At 37.7% G+C, this 26297-nt stretch overlaps 1 protein-coding gene across 1 annotated transcript in view; it reads right to left on the bottom strand.

Moving 5' to 3' along the window:
• The window catches only part of NFXL1 (nuclear transcription factor, X-box binding like 1), a 47465-nt gene extending 23464 nt beyond the window's left edge, over window positions 1–24001 (bottom strand). Inside the window, exons 1-16 of the mRNA XM_062607518.1 lie at window positions 23696–24001; window positions 22155–22325; window positions 21690–21799; window positions 19311–19441; window positions 17554–17732; window positions 17224–17385; window positions 17018–17118; window positions 15718–15832; window positions 15157–15281; window positions 14061–14183; window positions 12060–12150; window positions 9200–9320; window positions 8418–8574; window positions 7616–7707; window positions 6479–6500; window positions 253–393 (exon numbers count right to left, since the gene is read on the bottom strand). Coding sequence (XP_062463502.1) covers window positions 253–393; window positions 6479–6500; window positions 7616–7707; window positions 8418–8574; window positions 9200–9320; window positions 12060–12150; window positions 14061–14183; window positions 15157–15281; window positions 15718–15832; window positions 17018–17118; window positions 17224–17385; window positions 17554–17732; window positions 19311–19441; window positions 21690–21799; window positions 22155–22325; window positions 23696–23855 — 2001 coding nt within the window. The 5' untranslated portion in view covers window positions 23856–24001. The remainder of the gene's footprint in view (window positions 1–252; window positions 394–6478; window positions 6501–7615; window positions 7708–8417; window positions 8575–9199; window positions 9321–12059; window positions 12151–14060; window positions 14184–15156; window positions 15282–15717; window positions 15833–17017; window positions 17119–17223; window positions 17386–17553; window positions 17733–19310; window positions 19442–21689; window positions 21800–22154; window positions 22326–23695) is intronic.
• Window positions 24002–26297: the final 2296 nt, after the last annotated feature.

The raw sequence follows: 26297 nt of genomic DNA, 5'->3' as shown, positions 1-26297 counted from the left end.
AAAGTAATGCACGTCAATATAAACCGAAAAAGGGTGCAGTATTTGCAAAATATATAATATTGTCTCAGTTTTATAGTCTAAAGAAGTACAGATTATCTATATATCACAGCATCAATGGGAACAGAACACAGGCAAGTCTCCCATTGGAATGTAGAACAGATCCTGTGCTTTCCAGCTTATTTATTTTCCAGTTAAAACTGAAAACAATTTATAAAATACATAAAAACAAAAGCAAAAAGGAAATCAACCTACCTTCTTTCCATCTGCATTACTGTTCAATTTAGTAACATGATGACATTCTTTCATACAGGTATGATTCTGACAAGCCAGAAGGCGCCCACAAAATCTTTTACATGAGTAGGGATTTGCAGAGTGACACGGGAACGAACTAACCTAAAAGTTAAAAATAAATATATTAAAAAAATACATTTATATAGATAGTGCACATATACACACATGCTACACGTGCACTGTGTGTGATATATACATATACACACAGAGCTTTCACAGGGCTAATTGTGTTATGGTCATCATAAACCCAAATCATTTTACAATTCTACAAACAGAAAACAACCTGGAGGCTTGTTACCAACTCTATCAAATATGACCCCCAGGAGGGGGAAAGGGAAGAAGAAATGGTTCTATGACAGGACTAGGATTTATGTCTTATGATACATTTGTACTTTTTAATTTGATGTTAATGCTCCAGTTAATGGAGCTTTGCAGTACTATTTAGAGTAACTATTTAGAAACCTTTAATCTTCATTGCTACTCAGAGTGAAAACTCCTAACTTGGTTAATTAAGTTACTTCCCTAAAGTTGAACAAGTCCCTCCATATCAGAAGTATGAGAGGAAACTGGCTGTTCCCATTTTCCAGCCATTATATAATATTCACATGAAAAGAATTAGTTTCTGTGATGCTGTCAAAAAAAAAAAAATTCTATCATGATAATTTCACAGACAAAACCAGAAATTATTTGTGATGTTATTACACAATAGGCTAATGTGACATAACTCACTGTGACTAGATTAAGAGTGTGATTTTGTGTTACAGTTTAAGATGACAGAACAGATTTGCACTGTACCCCTCTCTTTTCTCTCTTCCAAATCTACAGTCTTAACTGCACACTCCTACCACTTACTTTGAACAAGTCCTACCACACATCTGTCTTTAGAGCAAGACAATCAAAATGGAAGAAATTAATAGGAAAAGCTTCCTTGTGTTTTGCGAGGTTTGCAAGTGGATTGGTCGTACAATCAGGTGAGCACTGGAACTGAAATGAGAGAAGAGAGAATGGTCCCCCACAGGACAGAGTGAGGGACATTCTCCTTTCAGCAGTGTCCATGTTGATTTCCCTCAATCCTAAAGCAAAAATATACAAAGTTGGATTTTAATCCACTTACCTATAAAAATGCTTTCTAGCCTTCACCCAGAAAAAAAGACTTGTATTCCACATCAAATCACTGCAAAATCCAATTAATTTCACAAGACTTCCGAACTCCTCATCCTGAGTCACCAAGACTCCATGAACAGGAGTCTGCATGCCATGCTGAAGACCAAGCATGGAATACACAGGAGAAAACCTTGAAGCTATCAGGTCCAAATACTCTCACATGCCTATGTCAGAGCTGAAGCTCATTATGCTGGCTAAAGCACCAGTACAGCCATAGCAAGTAATCTGAGTGTTCAGTTCATACAACCCCCTGCAAACATCCTACAACTCGGTCTCTGATGGCTTATACCGTCCTGGTGACCAAGGAGCAAAAGCCAGTAACAGGCCTAATAAAAAGGGACTGAAGCAGAGAATATACTATACCCAGTGAACACATACTAATTACCAAAGCTTTTATTGTTCCTAATATCCTACCCTTTCTCCTCCTCCTCCATCTCCTTCCTCAGAGTCACAACTTTCTTTCAGTAGCAACAGAAGTAGCCAAAGGATGATGGGAATTAAGAGAATGAAAGAAAAGTTGTACTAAACATGAAGATCTGCCACTGACCCCTTACTTAGCTTTCCCTGCTTCCTCTCTACCATTCAATTTTTTTATGACTACTGCTTTTGGTGTGGCTCAGGCAGTGACAGCAGATAAGGGGAGTAATAGTAGATTAGATCTATGGTTGCACAGTTCAGCCACAGTGATGAGACCTTTTACCAGAAGTTAGTCTTCTATCAGATATGGACACAACCACCAGTGCCAGTTAAAATGAATTAGCAGAAGCAGATAATGCCTTCTAGTGGCATCCCTCAAGTACACTGGATGCAATGCAATGTTGAGCAAAGCCAGGGTCAGTGGAGCATGCAAGCCAGCAAGGCAACAGTGGCAGCTTTCAGACAGCCAACTATGGAGAGCATCCCAAGCCTCTAGCTAGGCAGCATAGCTTCAGCTTCCCCCTCTTACTGACTTTCCTAAGTCTTGATACTAATAAATGGTAAGTCTTCTGGAACCAACTGACATTGTAGCAACAAATAAAGGAATTTCAATTAATTTAAACCTACATTATGTTTTCAAATTTTGTTTTAACTCCTTAACAAGTCAATCTGTTGTGGATATCAGTAACTAATCCAAAGGACAAAAAAAGAAAAAAGGTTTTGGAATGCATTTCTGAAATGGCTAAATGGAGGTTGCTACTCTTCCTACAAAGACAAATATCACAGAAGACACAAACTCCAGGAGGCTGATGAGCTGAAGCATAACAAAAATGCAGATGACAACTAGAAGTATTTTATAAAATCTGACTGAAAAAAGAAAGAAAATAAGGAGGTATCATCATAAGAACACAGGTCTTGCACAGGATAAGGAAAGGAAGACAAGAAAGAAGGACAAGAAAATGTTCAGAGGCTTTCCAGCACATCTCCCAGATGCTTAAAAGCAACTAACAGATACATCAACCAGTGTATGAAAATAAAAATCAAGTACAATCGGGCAGGGTAATTTTGGAAACATCTGTAAGATACTTAGCCATAAAGATGAATCTTATCAAGTTTTACATAATATTTTACCTAAAGACAGAGTAATGACCTTCCTTCTATAAATGAAACACTAAAAAAAAAAAAAAAAAGCTTTTCAAAAACCTAGAATAATAAAATAATAAAACAGCATTTAATGCTCCTACTGAAAACCCCCCAAACAAACCCTATTCAGCCCACAAAAAAAAAGAAAAAGAAAAAGCAAGAAGAAAGAGTTCTATCTGCCAGGGTACAGCAAGACTGATATTACAGGATATTCAAAACAGTCATCAAGGAAACAAAACCAGAACATTTTCCTTCCCCTACAATGTTAACGAAATGAAGCAACTTCAAGATAATTAAATACAGTAGATGAACTAATACTATCTCCAGTTAAGATTTCCCTGTTTGTCCTAGTTTACCCTGAGTGGGATTTAATTAATATTTCCCCCCCCAAAAATGGATTTGGAACATAAACATTAGCTCTCATAATCTAAAAGACTACATGCATGCTACTGCTATAAAATGCCAATGCTTAGAGCAGTTCAAAGTAAACCATGAAGTTTTCATTTTGGGATGGCAGCAACTGTTGAAGATACGTGATTTTTCTGACAGACAACCTGAAACAAAATTGAGAGCTACTTTTAAGCACCTACAAATCCAAGAACAAAGAGTTTTTAATTTTTCTAAATATCTATAAAAACATCCAAAACTTACATGGAAAGAAATATTTAAAACAAGGCTGTACACTGTAGCTAAAAGAAATCCTATTTTTAGTTAAACCTTATACCTCTACTGAACACAGATTTTATACAATTGCATCATCTGAAAAGTAGTTTTAAGTCTTCTGTTTCAAGTGATAAATTGCTTGTTCTAAATACCCAAAGAAATGTAAGAGCTCAAATGAAATCAATCTCCTAAAAATAAATGCCAAACTGAAATTAAAAGAAAAAAAAAAAGAAAAAAACCACACCACCACACAGATCCCCAACAAAACAGCCAACTCCAATGCCTACACAAATCAAAATTATTGCTCAAGTAAAAATATAAACACAGTAAATTTGCTTATTATACAAGTCCTGAAGTATTTGCTTTTATTTTCCCTTCCTACTCATCACCTGCAGACAACCTGGTAAAATACAAGATGACTATAACTAGTTTCATTCCTAGGTCTTAACTTTTATACCTCCTCCATTATAGAATATACAACAACAGTCCAAAATAAACAGCAACATAGCACAACTCTTAGCCCCTCTTCACAGCAAAACCTTGCTTGAGAAAATTGCTACTTTCATCACCTGTGAAAAGTCCACATTCCCCAGTGAAAACCCCCTCAGGGGCTGAAACCTACTATAGGAGGGAAGTGTTCAGAAATACACACAACTGTTTTCTCTTGTTAACAAAAATAAATTAACTTAAACAGGGGAAGTTTAGATTGGATATAAGGAAGTTCTTTACTGTAAGGGTGGTGAGGCACTGGAATGGGTTGCCCAGGGAAGTTGTGAATGTTCTATTCCTGGCAGTGTTCAAGGCCAGGCTGGACAGAGCCTTGGGTGACATGGTGTCCCTGCCCATGGCAGGGGGGTTGGAACTACGTGATCTTAAGGCCTTTCCAACTCTAACTATTCTATCATTAGTTTGAGGCAAGATCACTTGTAAAAGCCAATGTAGCTGTAAAACACTGAACAGACTTTAAGAATTTTTTCCTTTCCAGAGATCTCAGTAAAACATAAAAAGGTACAAGACACATAAAATACACTGTAAACACTCCCTCACACATACATTAACAAATCATTCTTTTTGTTGACTGATGTCAAAATCTCAAATATTAGCACATGTAATTCTATGCCAGAAACTGCTAAACTTCAGCAGGAAGGAAGCACTGCGCTCTTGTGGCCAAGAGAAGGAACATTTAATCTAGAATATCATTTAGCATCAATAATTTAAATAATTACAATCAGGCATAGACTAAGGGATTTTTCCTTATTTTCTATACTGAGCCATAAAGAAGACATGACCCAAAGCCATTGATTGATTCTGCCAAGACTAACATGCAACAGAGAAGGGATTTTTTTTATTAATTCTGAAATAAGTACTTATAAATATGTAGTAATTGGAACCATTTTCACTAATAAGAACCACCATACAGTCCTCTGTTACAGAGGACATAATCATCACAACAATGTACATCTGAATAGTACCAAATCAGTAACATTGTCTAGAGTAATTTATATATTGGGTCAATTGACCACAGGCTATATTTTGTTTATACATAAATTCATGACAGTTAGGATGAGATTCGATTATGTCCTGTCACAAAACATGTCACTGACTCAATAAAACACTGGCTGATACACCTTCAAGTTTTACTGTAGAAAACAAAACCAAAACCCAGTTGTTTCAAAAACAAATAGGCACACTTGTTCTCTTCATCCATTTTGAGTACACATTCTTCTTTAGTAACCAACAAGGTGTCAAAATAGCTCTATGGAAGCTGTACTCATGGCTTTCCTGAATTAATAAATGCCCTGTACAAACAGACTGTGGACACGTAAACTTTGTTAACAGCATTTGTAGATGTTGCCACCGCATAATTGAGCCACCATTGCAACACATACAAAAAGATTATTAAATAAAAAAGGGAAGGGTGTCTTTAAATATTTAATATTTGTTCTTTAGAATTTTTACTAGCTTAAAATGCAATTAGGTTTGTTACAGTATTATTAGCTATGCTTTGACAGTGTATTTTATTCAATTTGATAGTAGATTTTATGCCAGACTTAATAGTAGACAAAGCCATAATAGCAATAGGGATTTTTTAAAGATTAGTTTACCAAAACAGAGAAAAAATGAGCTGACATTAGATTTCCTAACTTTTAGAAATTACTGTGAATAATGATGATGGTTATTTAGCTTCAAGGGTCACTTAGATTTTCTTCTCATGTAAGCCAAAACAGACAATGACTTAATCCAAAACTGGAGAAGGCTGCACACCAGCAAGACCAGCTAACAAGTAACACTAAAAAAGTTTCCACGACGTTGTCTGATTTCATTCATGCATGCTTAGATCCAAGTCACATGAGAATTTTCATTTCCCACACTATGCTCCTTATCCTTTTATAATAAACATAGCAGTTTCTAAGACTGAGGAAAGTGTGTTACAGGAACAGAATAATAACTATAGAATGAAGGGAAAAAAAAAACCAAACAGAAGTATACACTGAAAAGAGCTCTCAAAAAAATTTAAACACTATTTAAACTATTTTAAAACTGCAAGAATACACAAACAGCTTCATAAATCTTGAGTTTAAATTTCTGTCCAAGAGTTCAAAAAAGTCAAATAGTTATATATTCTCCAAAAAGGAACTAAAATACTTTCCCATATGTAAGCCCTTGTGATAAGGTACTTCATTGGTTTTAAAATGCTAAAAAGCATATATTTCTCTTTAGACTTTTTTTCTTTTTTTGCAAACTGACAAAGTGAGATGTCCTTCATATTCCATTTTAAAAGGCAGTTTCCATGACTCACCTCATGCTGTCCAAGACACTCCCTGTTGAAGAGAGAAAAATCAGATTTAGAAAGCACATATCTTTGATAAGGGACTTAAAACGGTGACAGTGCTTTTCACACAAAAATAATGCAATCTATATTCAAAAAGTGCAAACTAAGAGAAAAGCATCTATCTGTGCAAATCAATGCCTTATCATTTTCAACAGGTGTTTGGATTACTGTATGATGGCAATCCCTAAACAGTGTCTCACATGCCGATTAATTATAGTTGTATATAAAATTAATAATTTTTATTTTAGAAAATTACCAGAATTGCTTCCAAATATCTTCTCCTTTGTGTCAGAACTAGAATAATCTAGTATTCTTATGTTTATCCTTTTAGAATGGTCTACCATTCCTTGAAAGAACTCCACATTGATCAGAATTGCGAAGGTATTAAATGCTGACTCATTCAAACACTGATCTCCTAAAACTTAAATCAATCCTTTGCTCAATTCATTTTGAAAAAATCAACATTTTCTTTCTACCTCTGATTTCATATCTGTCATCTCTTTCCCAAGTATTATTCCTGACAACTTCTTTAACATAAAGCTACAGATGGCCTTTAGGACAGCAGGTTATTAACAAAAGCTATCAGTCTTCCACCTACTATGAGAAGCAGATGCAGCACAGGACCCTGTTCTTCACTCTACACAGCCCAATTACCTTTCCAATATAATCTTCCCATACCCAAGCTAATTTGGCTTTTAGGACCTCTGCATTCCACTGTAGAATGTTTCTGCTCCACTAGAATGGAAAACTGCTCACTTAGCCTGATTGCCTTCTGCCATGTAACTACTAAATCTATGGATGCCAGATTTCCCATAGCAACTTTGCATTCAAGTTGAGAAGCAACGGTGTCAGTTGAACTACTAGAGGCATGAAAAACTGGCTGGACACTATCAGTCCTTTCATACAGTGAGCACACACTACAAAATCGCCTATTAGACAACCACCAGTGCTCCCAGTTTTATGAGAATGGCATTCACATAGGCTTTCTGCATCTAAAGAGGAAAATACAGTTATTTTCATATCCACCTCTACAGGAAGATAAAATGAGAAAAATATCTTTCCATACCAAAACTTTCTTTTATTTGTCTTCTTTTTGATACTTACACTGGTATAGGAACCTCACAGGGAGGGCATGGTAATGCAGTTTGAATAAAAGCTGGCTCAGATGGCTGCTCCCAAGGACCTGCAGACTGATGCTGAGAGCAAAAGACAACAGTAATTGAATATAAAACACAAATCGAAGTATCTGCTTGACCATAAAGAAACCTGTCATCTGAAGAAATCCCAGTTCTAACAAATCCACATACACAACATTATAATTTCATCCTTAGCACAGTTACGGATAGAAAAACAAAGGCCTGTGGTCCTGCTGCTAAAAACCAAACACAAAGCCACACAACAAAAAAAAAAAAAACACAGCAAAACAATTCTAAGCATTTAATAGAGGTAAAAAAAAAAATAAATATCCAATTACTAAACAAGTTCAGTTATCGTCATGCAGTGCATACGTCATGTTTATTGATGCCAAACAACGTCTCATTTGTAACTCGTGCAAATTTTGATCATTTAGTAAATAAAAGTTAAAACTGATTTTTTGTTCTTTTGTTAAAAGTAATTGCTTACATTTGAAATAAAACATTTGCAACACAACTCTGACAAAAATCAGTTCCTGAGTAACTACAACTGCTGCAAACTGCACATTCAACTATATATATTACAAAATTAATTAGATAACAACAAAGGAGCTAGAATCACTTAGTTTCTCACTTAAGCAGTATGCGTACCTCTGTGCTTAATTATTTATTTACTCTGCACTCCAAAAGCCTCCAACATAAGGTTAAGGTCAAACAACTGTTGCTCATGCTTTTGAGCACAAATAACACACCATTTTTCATTGTTTACTTACTGAACCCCTTTGCTTCACAAGTGCTTCATCATGACAAGAAACAGGGCACAAGTGGCCACACGTTAATGTTTTCTGGCAGGACTGACGACATGGAGGACACCGACCAAAGTGACAGTAGTGTTTCTCCTGGGTAGGGTGGTGACAGGTAGGTGGTCGACTGAAGTAAAATCAAAGAATGAATCAACATGACAGCAAGAAATATTACAGCAAGCAAGTTACAGTCACTGGACAATTATGCTCAAAATAAAAAGAATTGAGATGAAAAAGTTACTGTTTTTAAAATTAGTTTACTTATCACCTTCAGGGGTGGTTAACAGTAGAGTAAAATTATACAGCAGTTCTAAATTAAATTAAAATCAACATTGGGTTTGCCTATTCAAGCAGCGATTTCAGTCCTACTCTGTGCTAAGTAATTTGGCTTCACCCCAATAGAAAATATTCTTTTTCCTTTTGCTAGCCAAGTTTTCTAGGCAAACTGCCCGATGGAGGTACTTCAGAACGTACCAGAGATGACTTGAAGAAGTGAGTGGGACTACAGAATAGGAAGTGCTAGGTGGGGCAGAACCTCCCCCTTGACAGCTGCTCATGAAACCACAGCATCAAAGAGGTATCCGACAGCAAGGATTATTGCTAACCTCCATCTGCGCAGTCAAAAATACAGAACACTGAGAAGTACTATCTGTAACCAACTACAGAAATACTTTTTGCCATTTAATGTTATATTTTACTGTTCTCTGTAAGGACACTGAAGAACTAGAAAAACACACACTTTCTATACTGACCTGCACAGCTGTTTGCATCTGGGAGGCTTGATGGTGCGCTCTCTACCACAGGGCACTTTAATGACAGTTTTTCCACAATTGCATTTCACATCTACAGTCTCTGGACATGGATTACAGCTACCTAAAAATAAATATATTAACAATATGATGACCTGAATAAGTTACTGACTATAAAAAAATGGTAACTAAATTAACTCTGAATATGCACATTGTATAATTGTCCTATAATAGACGAATGTTATTTTTTTAATTTCTGCTTGGTTTCAACTCCTTCCTGGGAAAGAGAATTTCACCATTCTTAGAGAATGGTAATAATAATAATAATCTAGGTTATTCTACAGATGTTGACTGGTATCAAGTTATAAATAATCCATCTCTCACATTTTAAAAAGAACGCCCAGTCATTTGGATTACACAACATTTAAGATTTGTTAATTATATTTCAGCTTTACAAACATATGAAGACATGTCATCCTTCATCTATATTCAAAAGATAGAAGAGAGACACTGAAAAACTGGTACAGTAAGGTTTTGCAGATTTCGTACGATATTAAAGAAATATATAGCCTGTGTATAATTAATGCTTTTTGAAAAGATCCTGCCCTCCTATATAAAGTCACTCATGCTACTAACCTGACACTTTTTTAAAGAGATCTGTAAAATCTGTGAAATGTTTTTATTTATGGCTCTCCCACACTATCTCTTCATAAAGTGCTATCTGGTAAGTTTTATTATGTGTAATTGACAGTAAGAATATATATTTTCTAAAAAAGCAAATTTAGACATGGGATTTGGGCTTATTAATCACGTTGCATTCTGAAACATTAAAGAAAGCAATGCTTTGAAAGCATTAACACAACTTTTTAAGCAATTTTGACTTGTCAGAAGGATCTGGGAAGCAGATCTCTTGATCACAAAAAGCTGCTGAAGGAAAAAGGATGGAAGGATACAGTCTATATTGCAAAGTAAATTAAATTAGAATATATTATCAGCACAGCTACCTTTAAAAAGTAAACTAAAGCCGTACTGCCAGAGGAGCCAATATGTGTACAATTTATTTAAATATTTTATTAATGAAGACAACTGCCTATATTCTCAAAAAGATGGAAGGGCGGAGATCACAGGTAAGCCTGAAGTTAAAGCCAGAGAACATTCTCAAATCAGGTGTTTGTTACAATGTATTACAGTAGGAAACAAAATGTTTCTATTCCCTGGCAACACATTGTAAATTTCAGCAAGAATGATTACTTAATCAAAAAGACAGGTAAGTATCATATCATGAACAGAATTACCTTTTGTCCTGGGTTCAACTACACCTTTTTAGAGGGATCCCTGCTAAAGGCCAAGTGCTTATTATCAGGAACCTCTCATAATAATGAGATCAGCTAACTTTTAAAGGACCTGATCAGGCTAGTTTTTCTCTAGGCAGAAAAATCAGTTAAAATCCTTTAAAATCAGTGGTCACAGAGACCTGGCAGCTCATTACAAAATTAACCTGACCTAGTATAACATACTAAAGATAAAATTGTCAATCAATCAAACCACAGCTCTTAGAATACTGGAGTATAAGGAAAAATGCAGGAATAGAAATCTTTTGAAATGAAAATCGTTGCTTTCATTAGGAATATTTTCAAACATTCTGACAAGATATTACAGATTGTACTGGATTGTAATTTGTTAAAACACACAGAGTTTATTTTCTAAATTTATCATCTGATACCATACTTACTAGACTCATTAGATTCAACTTCTGGCACCTAAATCTTGACAATTTTACTGTTTTGATATATTACATACACTTTAAAGTATATTCTATGATTTTGTTATCAACTGAACTAATGCAGAAAAACAATGTTACCAGTTTTCTTCTAACAGTACAAGAAGCCCCAACATGTATTTCCAGGATTTTGGGGGGTATGGGGAAGGCAGAAGAAAGAAAGGGGAAGAAGAGAAGAGGCCCAGTTAAGAGAGGAAAAAAACAAAACACTAGTTTGTGGTGATAAATTTACTAGCAGGCTGACTGGGACAACTATCACATTTACCTGCCCTGTCCTCTTAAGAATCACTGCCTCAAAAGTAAGATTGGCTGAACAAGTTCTGAATTATTTCCTCAGTTGTTGCAATTTATATAGTCCAGAATACCAAGGGAAATTGCACAGGCTACTCAGCTGCTGTTTCAGCAGGGCAGCAGCCTCTGTGGAGAAAATTGCTGAGAGGGCAGCCGCTTTTTCACTCGGTCCAATTTAATCCCCTACCAAGTACATGTCAAAGCAATTGGCCAGGATAAAAACTGCCAGGTAATTTTGACCATTTTCAGCATCTTTTTAACTGAGGTCACTGGACGCAGAAGTAAACTTTTTTGTTATCCTTCATATAGTCACTAACAAGTTCTTTTCTCTTTTACCAGTAGGACACTGATAGATATTCAAATTCCATCAACTTTTTTATTATTATTATTTTATTTTAAGCCCACTTGTATCACATGTTCTAGGATTTTTTAAAAACCATGCAGACTCGACCATTTCTACACATAGCTGGACTTTGTTATGCATATTCAGTGAATGGATTTATTTGGGAAAAAGTCATGCTATGGATTTTGAATTAAGCAGCTGGAAAGGGGACAGCACAATTTCAGAAGAACAATGCTAAGCAAAATTACCAGGTAAAATCTTAGGTTGCATTATGTAAGTTCTTAAGCTCTAACCAGCACTAAAAACCTTTCAAACACTCTGCCCCCACAAAAAGCCCACATGAAACAAGGGAAAGAATTCATTATGCACCACATGGAGTCATGCAAGGATGAAGTTTGGCAAAAATAAACAATATTCCATCACTACAGGGATCCTTCACTTATTCTTACCTCTGTGGCAGCCTGAAGGACATTTGTGATTTCTGCAGCCTAGAGTCCGCCCACAAACTTGATCACAAGGTGGACAGTTTCCAGAACAGCACTATTCAAGAAAATGAGTATACTTTATGTAACTTGAAAATTTGTATTATTTCTGGTATAAATTTGTTGCCTTCTACTATCTCATTTTTTCAATACTTAAAAAAATTTCATGCAATTTAATCAAGTCTCCTCAAATTCTTGGCAGGTATAGAAAAGAGGTCATCTGCAAAGTTGTTTTAAATAATTCATATTATAAAATACAAGAAAACAGACATTTGAAAGCATCATTTCAACACACTAACAAGGCAAAAGGCTTCTGAAAAGCATAAAAACATTTAAAAGTTGAAATTCTTATGATACTTTAATCCAAAATAATTTCAGGAAATTCTTCGATTTCTTTCACTTTATACTGTATCATCCCTAGCACAAAAGTATTGCTAAACATCTTTTAACTTTGTAACAAAGGTCAAATAACATCAGGATCAGTTATCTACTTTCTGTTCTTATACAAAATAGTGACATGGAAGAACATATCACAACACCATCACATTTGGTGGATGTCAGCAGAGAGCCCCATCTTTTGTATTAACTTGAAAAGTACCCATCTTCCAAACTCTATAAGAAGAATGGCAACTAGGAAGAGAAACCTGGATTTTTTAGTATAAATTAAAGATGTCAAGATTGCATTTACTTCTTCTGTTACATATTCACGTAAAGGAAATTCACTGTAGTAATAATAATACTCAAAAAAAATGAAGAATAAACCTGTACTTTTTCATGCCTCTTTGTGGTAAGAAGTCAACTTCTGTAATATCTTAATTAACACCTAGCAGGCAACTTTCAGGTCTTCTTGAATCACTAAACTGAAAAGATAGGTCTGAGCTATCAATCATTCCTATGATTTCAAATAAGAAGGGAAACAAAACTCAAATTCCAAATTGTCAGACCACTGCTGCTTGCAGCAATGCATATCACAAGCAGCTGTGGAATACTGGGTTGTCAAAAATTAGAGGATGCCCCTTACAAAGTTATGAGAGATTCCCAACTCTTCCCACAAATGAAATAAATTGATTTAACTACTCCAGAATGCATAAAGCATCAGTAACTACTTAAGCATTATAGACTTAAATTGTAGGTTTAAACTAACAATAGTAGTGTGTGTGTGTCTATAAACTAACATAGTAGAATACAACAAACTGTTCTAGCTTTCTAACACGTAGAGAGAAAGGAATGTTTGGCTGACGGGGGAAGGAATATCATGAGACTGATAACAACTAAGGAGACAGTAAATAAGACCAAGGATGCCAGCCTTTAAGATAGCAGTGGCACCCAACATGGAGTGAGACTGGAACTGAACAAAAGCAAGGATATACCAACTGCTAACTCAGCGCTAGGACCTTGCAAGCATGTGCAAGCACCAAGGTCATGCAGTAAACACAGTGAGGAAGAGCCAGAGACACCCCCCACTCAGCAAGAAAGCCCAGGTGTAATTAGAATGCAAATATTATAATTAATTCCTTGAAACACAATGAATATGCATGAGTATGATAAATACATATACTCACTGTCAGCAAGTATTGGGCGTGCTTACCTTTGCAAAACTATTTGCGTGTGTGCCCAGTGCTGCAATAAAGAATGCTTGCTTTCTAAAACTCCGAATCGAGTCTTAGAGAGTTTCTCTGACTTTTATGGTATCTGAAAGTAGAATTGCCTTCTGAAATAGAGAAGTTGTCAAAACCCCCTTCCAGTTTTTGAGGCCACAGAGTTTTCCTTGGTGACATGCTGTTCAGAGAATTCTGGTACACTGCAAACTAATTTGAATAATGTTGAAGAAAACTCTTCTCTCTTTACAATAACATGAGGCGGAACAACAGATTGATGTGATCTATACATAATATAAAACACTGTATCTAAAGAAAAACAAAGTTACCTAAATAATATGTTTGAGAAAGATCATCTCTGGACGCTTACCTTTCTCCTACATTGGTGCTTTTGGCAATCACGAATTTTAGTACACTTTGTTTCACACAGATATGGCTTATGACATGGCATGCGTTTAGTGTGCTTCCCACAGCGGCACTGTTTTTCAACTTCCTGGGCAGTAAGACAGGGGGAAAAAGCAAGGTACTTTTAACACACACCAAAAAAAAAGAGTGGAAAATAAAATGTTTTTCTACCAGCTGTAAAGATTTCATGGGAACAAAACATTACAGTGCTTTATCACAACAGGAAGCATATCAAATGCTCTGAGCAGATAACCTCTCTGTGAAATAACTACTTGGGGACCTTGTGTTGGTACTGCAAACACTGTGCTCCAGACAGCACCTCACTGTGACTTTGGTCTCACTGAGGGGAAAGCCATTTCAAGAGAACTACTCAAGTGTGTAGTGCAAGATGACAAGCGTAAATGCAGAAAAAAAACATACAAAAAAATACCCTTCCTGCATAGTAAAAGAGATTCATCCATTGTGTATACAGATAATTTAAGAAGTAGGTGACCAGATTTATCTGACCATTACCCCAGCTATCATGTGTTAACTACATTCACCGTGGACTCTGCAGCAAACCTGGTTCAGGAAAAGACAACAGAAAGGAAGAGCAGAGAGAGCAACAGCTTTATAGGCCAGACCACAGAAGCTCCATAGATCCAGACCAGAGTAAAAAAATCTTACTAGTAATGAACTAATGCTTTGTTACAGCATCTTCCATTTCACTAATGAAGAAATAGCAAAAGACAAAGCATTAAGGAAGCTAAAAGAGCTGAGAAAAAAAAGTGTCTTTTAGACCATGATTAATAAAAAAAAAAACACCCAAACATCAAAAAAAAAAAAGCCAAAACAATAAAAAACTTATCTATGTATTATTTCAGATACGTAAAACTCGACAATTCACAATTGTGCTGGAGCAGGAGAGGAATATGGAAAAAAAACATGTTGCTTTTAATGAACAGAAAGTCATAGACTTTGTCATAGATATGATTTCATTTTTCGCAGGAGACTTGCACTGTTCCAGGTATACAGTGTTTAAAAGCCCTAACACAATGTGAACCTGCTAGGGTAAGACTAACCTGTCTGCATATTTCACAGGGACCTCGATGACAGCGTTGTGAACACTTATGGATACCACATTCCAGAACTTTGTCACAACTATCACCACAGGTGGGCACATCTTCTGTACAAGGCAATGTAAACTCTAGATGAAGAGAGAGAAGTATGAGCAAATATTTAGTGAAAAAAAAAAAAGAAGGCAAAAATATTTAGAAAAAGAAAAATGCACTGTGTAGTAGGAATTCAAATGCCAATTCTCTCACTTTTTTTGAAAGCTTCTCTAGAATTACTCAATTATTCACATCATCAATTAAACCCCTGGTACTAAATAAAGCTTTGAAAGAATTAAGCAAAACAGTTGATAAAAGCTGTCAAAGTTCACTGTTTGTAAAAACTTTTTATGGCTCATGCCCTGTACAATTAATCTGAACTACTCATTGTCAAAGACTGGATAACTTTTGTTTTCTTATTTTAGCTTTTAAAGGAGAAGGAAAACAAACATATATTAAAAAAAAACCAAACCAAACCAAAAAACTAACAAAAAAAACAAAAAAGCATCACAAAACCCAAGAGCCACTTACTTGATTTTCCACAAGGACAGGACCTTTTCCCAGAACGAGGACAGTCTCCACAGGGACCAGCATGACAAACTTGTTCACATGTGTGATTACCACAAGGCAAACGTTTCCCACACACCTGGAAAACTCAGAGAAATCAAGTGAATGGAATGTAACAGAATTACATATCAAGACAATGCAACCCAAAGGGATAAACTAGGGGTGAGAGATGCCTTTTTCTTAATTTTGTAAACAAATCTTATATTCGCTGAGTTCATCAAATAACTGATACTGACTGGAAGCCCCCTGCATATTGAGGAGTTAGTAATTCACGTAAGAGTTAACCTGAGTAGTGCCAGGCCTGTCCTGTGCTGCACATACAGCTTGTCCTTCAGGCCCATGTTGTGCAGCACATTTTCCTTAGCCACAGGATAAACTTATTGTAGCAAAGGGAGATTGGAGGCAGCTCCCGCTTGGTAGCGGTGATTATATCATCTGCACATCCTTAACCTTATCTAAAAAGCGCAGCAAGAAGTTCTCATCTGAACAGCCTGCCTGACAGCAGAAATGATAAACAGAGTTGCCTTCTTATAACAAAATCCTTCAACAGCCTCAATGACCAAACTGGGTTAACTACAGATGTGGTCTGCATTGCACCCTGCACCTGGATCAGGTGCCCATTCAATGCTAAACAGCTTGGGACTCCTAGACCTAAAGGGCTATGCTATTATTTATATTATGCTCCCTTTTTCTATAGTGTTACCTGAGATAAACTACATTTTAACTGATACCTTACCAAGGCTGAGTGCCTTTCTTACTGGGATCGTAATGACCAAGTATCTCCTGCTGCAATCTCACCCCTGCCACTGAATTTTGGTTTTACATTATTTTTTAGTCTGTCAATCCGTTGACTTGGTCCTAAGAATGAGCTGTAAATACACTTCAAAGAATGAATCAAAGCTTTCATTCTGTTACAGTAACTAGAAGGAAGCATGAAACTCTACAAGGCCATGGTTTCATGCTGATTTTTCAAGACAGCAACTGAAATTTCACCCTCAAGTATGAGAGAACAGAATATTCAAGATCAAATTCAATGCTAACAGCAGTACAACTCTAAAACAGTGGCATTTTGTCTACTGTCAGAAATTAACCTGGCCACCAAATAGATCCATTCTCAAACAATGTTGCTACATTTCTGACTGCACTTTCAAAACCTAAAAAAATTAATTTTCTTACTGAATGAGTTTTTCCAATCCTCAATACACCGAGTAATAAAATGTTACATAAGATGAGAAATAAGCTTAAAAGGACAGCTTCAACACACCTGGTCACACTGCCACTGAGGACTTGCACAAAGTCTCTCTCCTGTCTGTCTTCCGCAGATGCACCGTTGTTTACTGACTCGCGGACAAGGCTGACAATCTCCTGTGTGTAATTGCAAAGTGACATGGAATTGCAGGAATTGCAAAAGAATGACGTATCTTAAAATTCAAACAGCTACTCTTCTGAAATTTAAGAGCGCAGGTCTACCTGCATGACAGGGATTCTCACAGGTGTGCTGTCCACACAGTAGTGTTCGTCCACACAGCAGGTGACACGACCATTCCTTGGCACTGCACCTTCGGGGCACTGGTTTAGCTTTCTTACAGTGACAGGTTGTTGTGACCATCTTTGGGCAAGGTGGACAGGGTCCTAAGTACAGGAAAAAGAACACCTCACTAATGGCTATTTAAGTGAATGTAGCCTGGAACACATCTGGTTTACTCTGAGAATTTTAAATATAGTTAGCAGATTTTACACTAAACTATGTAATAGCTGCATAAATGGAGGTCCTACAACCAAGAGACTCAAAGGATTTACCTGGATGACAAAGCAGCAAACATTTATGACCACAAGGAGGTTTGAATTCCCTCTCACATATCTGACCACAGGAGTGAGGTACCAGCCATGGGTCCAGTGTTGGGTTCTCCACTTTTCCACAGTAACAGTAATACCTACTGGGAGTTTCAGACCGTTTGTATTCAAACCTGCATTTTGGACTACAACAAAGGGAAAAGGAGAGAATAAAAAAGCAATTTTATTAAGATTTTTTTTTAAAGAAATGCAGTTTTTATTTTTTCAGTTTCCCAAGACTGTCACCAGGCTACCAATTAACATTTTTACAACAAATGTAACCAATAACAACATCACTAAATTTATAATATACAACAATAGTCTTGCTATAGGTCAGATTTTACAACACATTCATTAGAATGTCTCAGGAATTGTCCTATCACTGCAATCCTCTTTCTCAGTGTAGGAAGCATACAGAACAATTTCTATGCCAAGTAATACCAAAGGAATGTATGCAACATAGAGTTAACCTACTTAAACAGAACTAATCAAAAGAGATAAAAACCAGGGGTTTACCAGTGGCAATTTATAAGCTATGTAAAACAAGAGTTAGTGATGCTAACCAAACTATGCATAATATTTAAAATTTTATCTGAAAGATTTTAGATTGTATCAGGTCAGCATCTTAGCAATCATAAGATGCACATCTTTATTTGTTATCCTTGAAGTTGTCACATAGTAAAAAATACATTATTCCTAAGCATAGACAGATTCCAACTTGTTAGTGCCACAGGTTTTAAAGGATCGCTGGTGCAAGCCATGGATAAGGAACACAATACAAGGAAGAAGAAACAAAGCACCTCCCATTTCTGGCTACAACAGGAGAAGACAAGGAGCTCCTCCTCAGAGAATAGAAGCTTTGAAAGACCTATGTACTCATTTTTATCAAACAGAATGTCAATTTGCCCCTATATAATACATTACAGGCCATACACCACTCATCCATAGTGACTGCGCAGTTTTATCATGTGCTTAAAAGTTAAATAAAATACCATTTCCTTGAAACTGTTTTCATTATAAACATTTTGCTCAAACACAAAGCTAGGAGTAGAACTGTAGTAAAATAGGCATTATCAACCTGGACACTGCCAGCCAAAAAGCTTGTATCTTATTTCCTGTTCTCAGAGATCCCACATGAACAGAGCTTTTGAATCCACCAGGCCCTTGAAGCCAAATTTGACAGAGGACTCTGTCTCACAGATATTACTATAAGTTTCCACATGAAAGTAAATGGGCAAATAAAGCATAGAACAAACATGCACAAAGAAACTTTGAATGAACTTTCAGACACAAAACTACTGAGAAAGCAAACTTCATTATTCGTACAGCAACAATACTACCTTCTTCTTTATACAATCCCACACAAAACTGCAAGACTGGCTTTAGTGCCCGAGTTATACAGAGACTAAAAAATAATAAATCTAAATCTTGCTATTTTAGAACCATTGGGTTTTTTTGTTTTGTTTTGTTTAGTTTATTTATTTATTTCACAGTGCCAACTTTAAAAGTAACAGACAAATATGGAAAGCAATTCAGAAACAAGTATTAGAAGCTGAGATACATGCAAAATAAGCTACCTTCTCAGAAACAACTTTGATGTAGCAGGTTTTTAATACCTCTTGAAATACTCCTGAATCATCTTAGTGAAAACGTAAAAATAATTCAAAAAAAAGCAAAGTCAGTCTAAGTGAAGTATCTTTTTAAGTGTACCACGAAAAGCTCACCATGGCCAGGGATAATCCTTCTTCCCAAAATCATCATCTGTCACAGAAGACACAAGAAAAAGGCTGTCCTTGGCCCACTTCTGGATACACACCAAGTGAAATATGCAAAAGCATCCACAACAGCTCCAGACCTAAAGAGCAGATATAAGTGTCTACTGCTTTATATTGTATTTATTTTTTGTTTCTGCTGATGAACATCTGCAGTATCTAAAGAAATACAAGATTGCTATTTTTCAATTTAAAAAATGGGTTTCCAAAGATAGATAATACCTATTGTTAGATTTAATATAGGCAGTTTTACTGTTCCTGATTCATACCTGTTTTCTTGTTCCTCTGGGAAATTTTTGCCACAGCATACAGAACCCAAAATACTCACAATCATAGAAATACTGATTTAAACACACTGTTGGTGATCATGTAGCACAACCTCATGCTCAAAATAAGGCTGTTGCCAACTTAGCTCACTCACAGTTTTGCCTAACAAAGTTGGAAAATCCTTAAGGATGGGGATTCCACAACCAACCATCCTGGGCAACTTATTCCAAGTGTCACACTCCTTTCCTAGCCCCCAGTCTACACCTCCCAAACCCCAGTTTGTGCCATTGTCCCTTATTACACTCCTGTCACGATAAAGATGACTTTGGCTTTAGCCACCTTCACAACTCCAACTGAACAGAGGCTGCAACTGTATTATAGAATAGTTAGGGTTGGAAAGGACATTAAGATCATCTAGTTCCAACCCCCTGCCATAGGCAAGGACACCTCCCACTAAACCATGTAACCCAAGAGTCCGTCCAACCTGGCCTTGAACACCGCCAGGGATGGAGCAATCACAACATCCTTGGACAACATCCTTTTGCCTCCTCTCTGCCAGACTAAACAGGCTCAGCTCTCCCCATTCCATACACTATGTCTCTAAACATCTTGGCAGCAGAAGTACTAATAAGATTTTATCCCCGTTTCAAACTTCAGGATTTACATACAATGCTGGTAAGAATAAGTTCTGATCGGAAGTGTGCTTTCAGCCTAGTGTCTAGTTCAAAGAGCAAGAGAGGTATAAAATTGAACAGAATTAAAAGCAAATCTGCTCAAGAGAGTTGATTTTGCCAGTATCCTGCATCCATCACTAAGCATTTATGTTGTTGTTCCCAGTGTACCTCTCTGTCAGTTCTGGGGTGAAATCACCGTACTTCCCTAAGAGCCTGCTGCCGAAAAGCTATTTAAATAACAAAAATGTAGTTTTATGACTTGGAAACTTTACACATATTGATATTTGGTAAAAGAAAAGCAGCAGAAAAAGATCAGTTCTCATTTCCTTATTTTTTAATAACTTGTGACATTGCTATGTATATTTCACAGTATAAATTATATACTGTGAAAACAAGGAGAATTTCCCCACAGCTTTAGAGGACAAAGGCGATGATGTAAGTTTGTAAAAGTAAAAAAACCTAAAGCTAAATGGGAGACATTAAGAAAATAAACACACTTGACTGAAATGTTATAGATTCAAGATAACTAACAAACCACCTAATTATAAAATCAGCTCCCTTCTGCTGAGATAAGATGAACTCTCAAGAGACACAGAACTTAAAAACAAACATATACATTAAGGTCTGAAGAAATACGGATTAAGTATTCTAAAATTCATACAAAACATTGTATTTCTTTCTAAAAAAAAAGTTAATTACTACATTTTCATTGGATACTTGTAGTCCATGCATATCTAGCATAACAAGTTCAAGATTTTCTGCACTTTTTTTCTTTTAATGTCAAACATACAGCTGCAAACATAACTGATGCAAGTAACCAACAGGAACAGGGTTGGGCCTTTGAACATCAAAGGGACATTGATAAATAACAATGAAAGTGAAAAAGATTTGTCCTGAAATCTCTCCCATGAAAAATGTAGCTATATTAAGTAAGTCAGCCTTCTCAGATATGCCACCTTTCTCTTTCACCTGATTAGCATTTGGAGCAGCAAAGTTTATCTTGGGTCCCCTGTTATAAATCCAGCAATAATATTTCCTAGCTTCCTGTTTCTTGCCTTGGTATTTGTTACAACGTAGCCTTACTGAATATACCATTGCAAGCACTGGCCTTCAAGTACTTCACTTTTTCATTTGCTACTCTCTGTAATTCAGAAATAACTATTTTACATTAGGATAGCAAACATATGTCAAAAATTCCCCATTCTGATTACAAGCTATACATATTTAAGCACTTATTCACACATTTGAAAAATCTAAAGGTGCCGAATGTTGCATCAGTACTCTACCAATTTAAAAACAGCAATACCAAGAATCACCTTAGTAATACAATTAAACACAAATTACTCAGTTATATCTGCTTTATTCTAAAAGACTACTGAAAAATACTTACAGCTTGGTTCCTTTTAACTGAGGCAATGCAGATCAGACATGTCATAGCCCCTGACTGAAAAGCTTCATTCATGTACTGTCTTGTACGTTCCAGTTCACTTGCATCTCCATCTTTAATGTATAAAGATTTTTAAAGCAATCAGTAATGTTTGATCTGCTATTCTATACATGTTGAGACTGCTGTAAAAATCTATGTTTTTCCTCTGAACAGAAGCCAGTCATATATTATTACAAAACTACATTATTAGAAGTACTTAAGACAGTTTCAAAACTATACCATTGGTTCTACATAAGAAGGCAAGAAGTACTGCCAGCATGCATAGCTGGGAACAAGTATTTTTAATACAAGACGTAAGAATAAAGTGCTTACCCTCCAATTACTGAAAAATTTTAATACACAGCCAATAATACACTATTGTTTAAGCTTTCATTCTGAAAGAAAAGTCAATAAATGAAAAAAAATTACCAGTTTGACTGGTGTAAATGGTAAAAGTTTTGGCCAAAATCTTTCCTTGTTTTACTTCAGCATCTTCATCATCCTCTTCAGATGAGGAGCTAAACTGGTCTTCAACTAGCTTTTTTGCTGCAGCCTGATTAGCCTTCTTAATTTCATCAAATTTCTTCTGTGAAGATAGTTCTATTAAGAGAACAGATTAATATCATTACAGTTACTCATAACACCACATTCAGGTCTACATACTTTCAACTGTCCTTTTCTTTAAGGAGTTTGATAATTTTATGCTTTTAAGGGCACTGTGTTGCTACATTTTCAATACCACATAAGAAGAGATAAACTGTATTTTCTTCTTTAATGTGCATTAGCCATAAAATTCACAGGAGGAATTATTATCTGTCAATTACTGCTGACAAATCCAACCAGGCAGACTAGAACATACGCATCTATAATGCTGCTTTATGAAAGGGATATTTTGAAAAACCCACAACACATACCTCACACAGACACAACTTTCATAGCATGAGGAAGAAAAAAAAAAACAGCTGATAAAAACAAACAAACCCCCACAAACAAACACACATAAAAAAAAAGCCCCAGGCAATTCTTGACAAGTGCAATTGTTATAATTTGCCTACAGGTGCCTCTCCCAGCATTTGCGATTTTTTAAATTATTACTTTTACTGATCTCCCTCCACCCAACAACTCTAATGTAATACTGGGTTCACAATGCTTCACAGATGGAAACATTGAACAAGACGGGGTATTACCAGCTTTTGTTGAAGGTATTGCATGTGAAATAGAAAAAGATTCTCAGATGAAAAAAAAAAAAAGTAATTTAGCAGAGCTCATAATAAAACAAAGTGCCTTTAAGATAACATATCACAGAGACATAAAGGTCTTCAGCACATCACAGGACTCCTAGTTTTCCATATTAGGCTACTGCGCCCAATATATTTACTGGGGTTGCGTCAAACCTAGTTTTAGGGCTTTCCTTAAGAACCTGTGATGCCACTTAAAAGAGCTCACTCTTTGGCACTTCTCCACCTGCAAAATATTAGGTTGCACCCGCAGCACGCCCTTGCACAGGGCAGCCCGCACCGTGTCACTCTGACCAAAGTACCAGAGTACCTCAAGCTTGTCCCTAGTGGGCAGCACTCTCTCGAGTCTTTTCAACCGCACTGAAGAACAGCTGGTCCATTACTTTAGACTTCTTCAGCTTGGAGGGCTCTAACCCTGCACCCAGGGAGGACACAGCCCCGCGCCGCTGCCCGGGCCCCGCGTTTCCCCCAGTAGTGCCCACAGGCAGTGGCGGCACATAGCGAGCACCATGGCTCGCTGCCGCCCAGCGGCAAGGAGACGCGCCGGGCCCGCCGGCCACACAAGCGTCCCCCGCCTGCCTTCCCTCCACTCGACGTCGGGGAGAGCCCCGACCTGGGCATTCGCGGGGGCTCCCCGAGGCCCGGCTGCGCTACGGACCACAGCCGGCTCCCCAGTCCGGCGCCCTGCAGCCCCCGAACGGACACGGCTAAGGGGGAGAACATGACACTCACCGCTGGCCGCCTCACCGCTACACCCCGCGGCCGTAGCGCAGGCACCGCCGCGGGCCCTGGCAGCCGGGGGCCGGGCAGCTGCCCCTGCACGGGCAGCGAGCCCTTCCCCGGGCCTGACACGGCCGCGGCCCCGGCCGCCCTGGCGCCAGGGCGCCTCCATCTTTCCCCCGCCAGCGACCGAGGAACGGCGGAGGGAGGCCAAGCCCTCCTCACGCCCACGGCTGAAGCCGACCCAGGGCGAGCTCTGCACGCCAGCCCCTCCGTCAGGGTGGGGCAACGGAGGCGGCACGGCCCCGGTGAGCTCCGCGGCACCGCGACTACAGCTCCCAGCGTGCACCGCGCGGCGGGGCGAAAGGACTCCAACACCCAGTGTGCAGCGGGGCACACGGGACTCCGGTCCTTACTGAGACGAAGCTCAAAGTCGCCTGAGGGAGCGGCTGTACCGGCGTGCCCGGTAGCCGGTAGGTGTGAGACAGCGCGCGGGCTGCGGGCTCTATTACCTGATGCTTGGGTTTCTTTTTGCCTGCTTCTCTGGCCACAGAAGTAATGGGCCCAGATGTCTGTCACTGAATTGTTAGGTTGGAAAAGACCTTTAAGATCATCGAGTCCAACCAGTAACCCGGCATTGATAAGTCCACCACTAAGCCATGTCCCTAAGCACATCTGTATAATCTTTTAAACATCTCCAGGGGTGGTGACTCCACCACCTCCGTGGACAGCATGTTCCAATGCCGGAGAACCCTTCTGGTGAAGAATTTATCCCAATAACCTGTATAAGCTGCCCCTGGCACGACTTCAGCCCATTTCATAGAATCATAGAATAGTTAGGGTTGGAAAGGACCTTAAGACCATCAAGTTCCAACCCCCGTGCCATGGCCAGGGACACATCACACTAAATCGTGTCGCCCAAGGCTCTGTCCAACGTGGCCTTGAACACCGCCAGGGCTGGAGCATTTCCTCTTGTCCCATTGCTTGTTGCCTGGGAGAAGTCTCTGGCACACAGCTCACTACAACCTCCTTCCAGGTAGTTGTAGAGTGCAGAAACCAGTCCCGTGAGCCTCCTTGTATCCAGAGTAAATTTCTGGCAGCTATGTCTGTAGGGTGCAGCTCTTGCACATGTTTTCTTCATAGCCCTTCTGAGCATGTGAGTTAAATATCAGCCACAAAGAGTGTTTAGAAACCTCACTGAACCATATCCAGGTTTTACTACACAAAAATACATACTGAGGTACCTGTGTTCCTCCTGAAGAGATATGACAAGTAGGGGCCAGCTGAAATATTTTAAATTTTATAAAACATAAATATTTATAACACTTATATAGCACTTACGGCACTTCTGTTCTGCCTTGTGCCAGAAGGAACTGCATTTAGCAGGGTTGGGGGGGGAGAGAAGAGAGTTGGTGGTGTGCGGGGTTTTTTTCAGCAAATATGTGTTTATACAAGTGAAATAATAATAGATTTCCAATCATAAAGTGTCTGAAAATAGTAAGTAAACTACCGGAGCTCAATTCTGGTTTTTGCTTTTATTTTGTAGTGTTTAGACTTGTTTTTATTCCCAGGAAAGGGGCAGCTAGTGACTGCAACTCATGTTAACTGAAGTATCAATAAAAGAAAAAAATATGAACAATAGATCTCTGCCTTTATTAGTTAAAACTTATCACACATTTCTCTAATACAAAGTCTTAAACTTCAACAAAGGAGAAAAGTGCTTCCTAAGTGCGTAGTGAAATATGACACAGCCCTACAGGATGCTGCTGCCATAGAAATTGCAAATTATATTCAAGACCTGAATTAGAAGAATGCTTATTGCAAACTCCAACATTCACAATATAGTTAAATGCCAGCATAACAATTGTTCTTGTGTGCAAAGGTAGAGTCTTTAATGAAACAATGGCAAAGAATTCATTGTACAAAGATCCAATTTATAATATCTCCATCTTATTAAGGAGAAGAATGAAAGTATAACAATATTATCAAGAATAGTGTACTTATATATGATAGTAACATTTACATATATATTTATAAAGAGTGGAAATACAATTGCCCAGGATAATCAAATTGCCCTAAATACAGAATTATCCCTTGAAATCCCTTTCTTCACTCCCTGTCATCAAACTTCTCCAACATTAAGTGGCTATGATCAAAGTCTACTGAAAATGCCCAGCTGAGACCACAACTAATAAAGCCAATTTTTGCCAATGAAAAAACCACATAAATTAGGGGAAAACATCCAAGGAGATAATGCTTTTAAAGCAGTTGAAAATCTATCTGACAAATGAAACAATATATTTTACTATGTTAGTAGTAGTTATAAAGAAAGAAATACCCTATCAAGCAATGAAAAAAATAACCTATTTAGTCATGTTCTTCCCCCCCACCCCCCCCATCTACAGAAGATGCCGTAGGGAGAGTTTGGCCTCTGTCTGTCATGTCTGCTCCTTGCACTCTGCCAGTGTCCACAACTGCTACACTAGGGACATAAACATTTTTAAGCACAGATCTTAAAAACTTGATAGTCCATGTTCAGCAGTCATATGATTACATGGAGCAGAACAGTCTTCAAGACTATGGATTTGTTATTATTGTGGAAAGAACAGCTAGA

Source organism: Pezoporus occidentalis, unplaced genomic scaffold (assembly GCF_034315485.1).
Source record: "Pezoporus occidentalis ecotype Australia unplaced genomic scaffold, CSIRO_AGI_Poc_V1 ctg1, whole genome shotgun sequence".
Lineage (NCBI taxonomy): Eukaryota > Metazoa > Chordata > Aves > Psittaciformes > Psittacidae > Pezoporus > Pezoporus occidentalis.
This window is presented reverse-complemented; position numbering and strand designations above follow the sequence as displayed.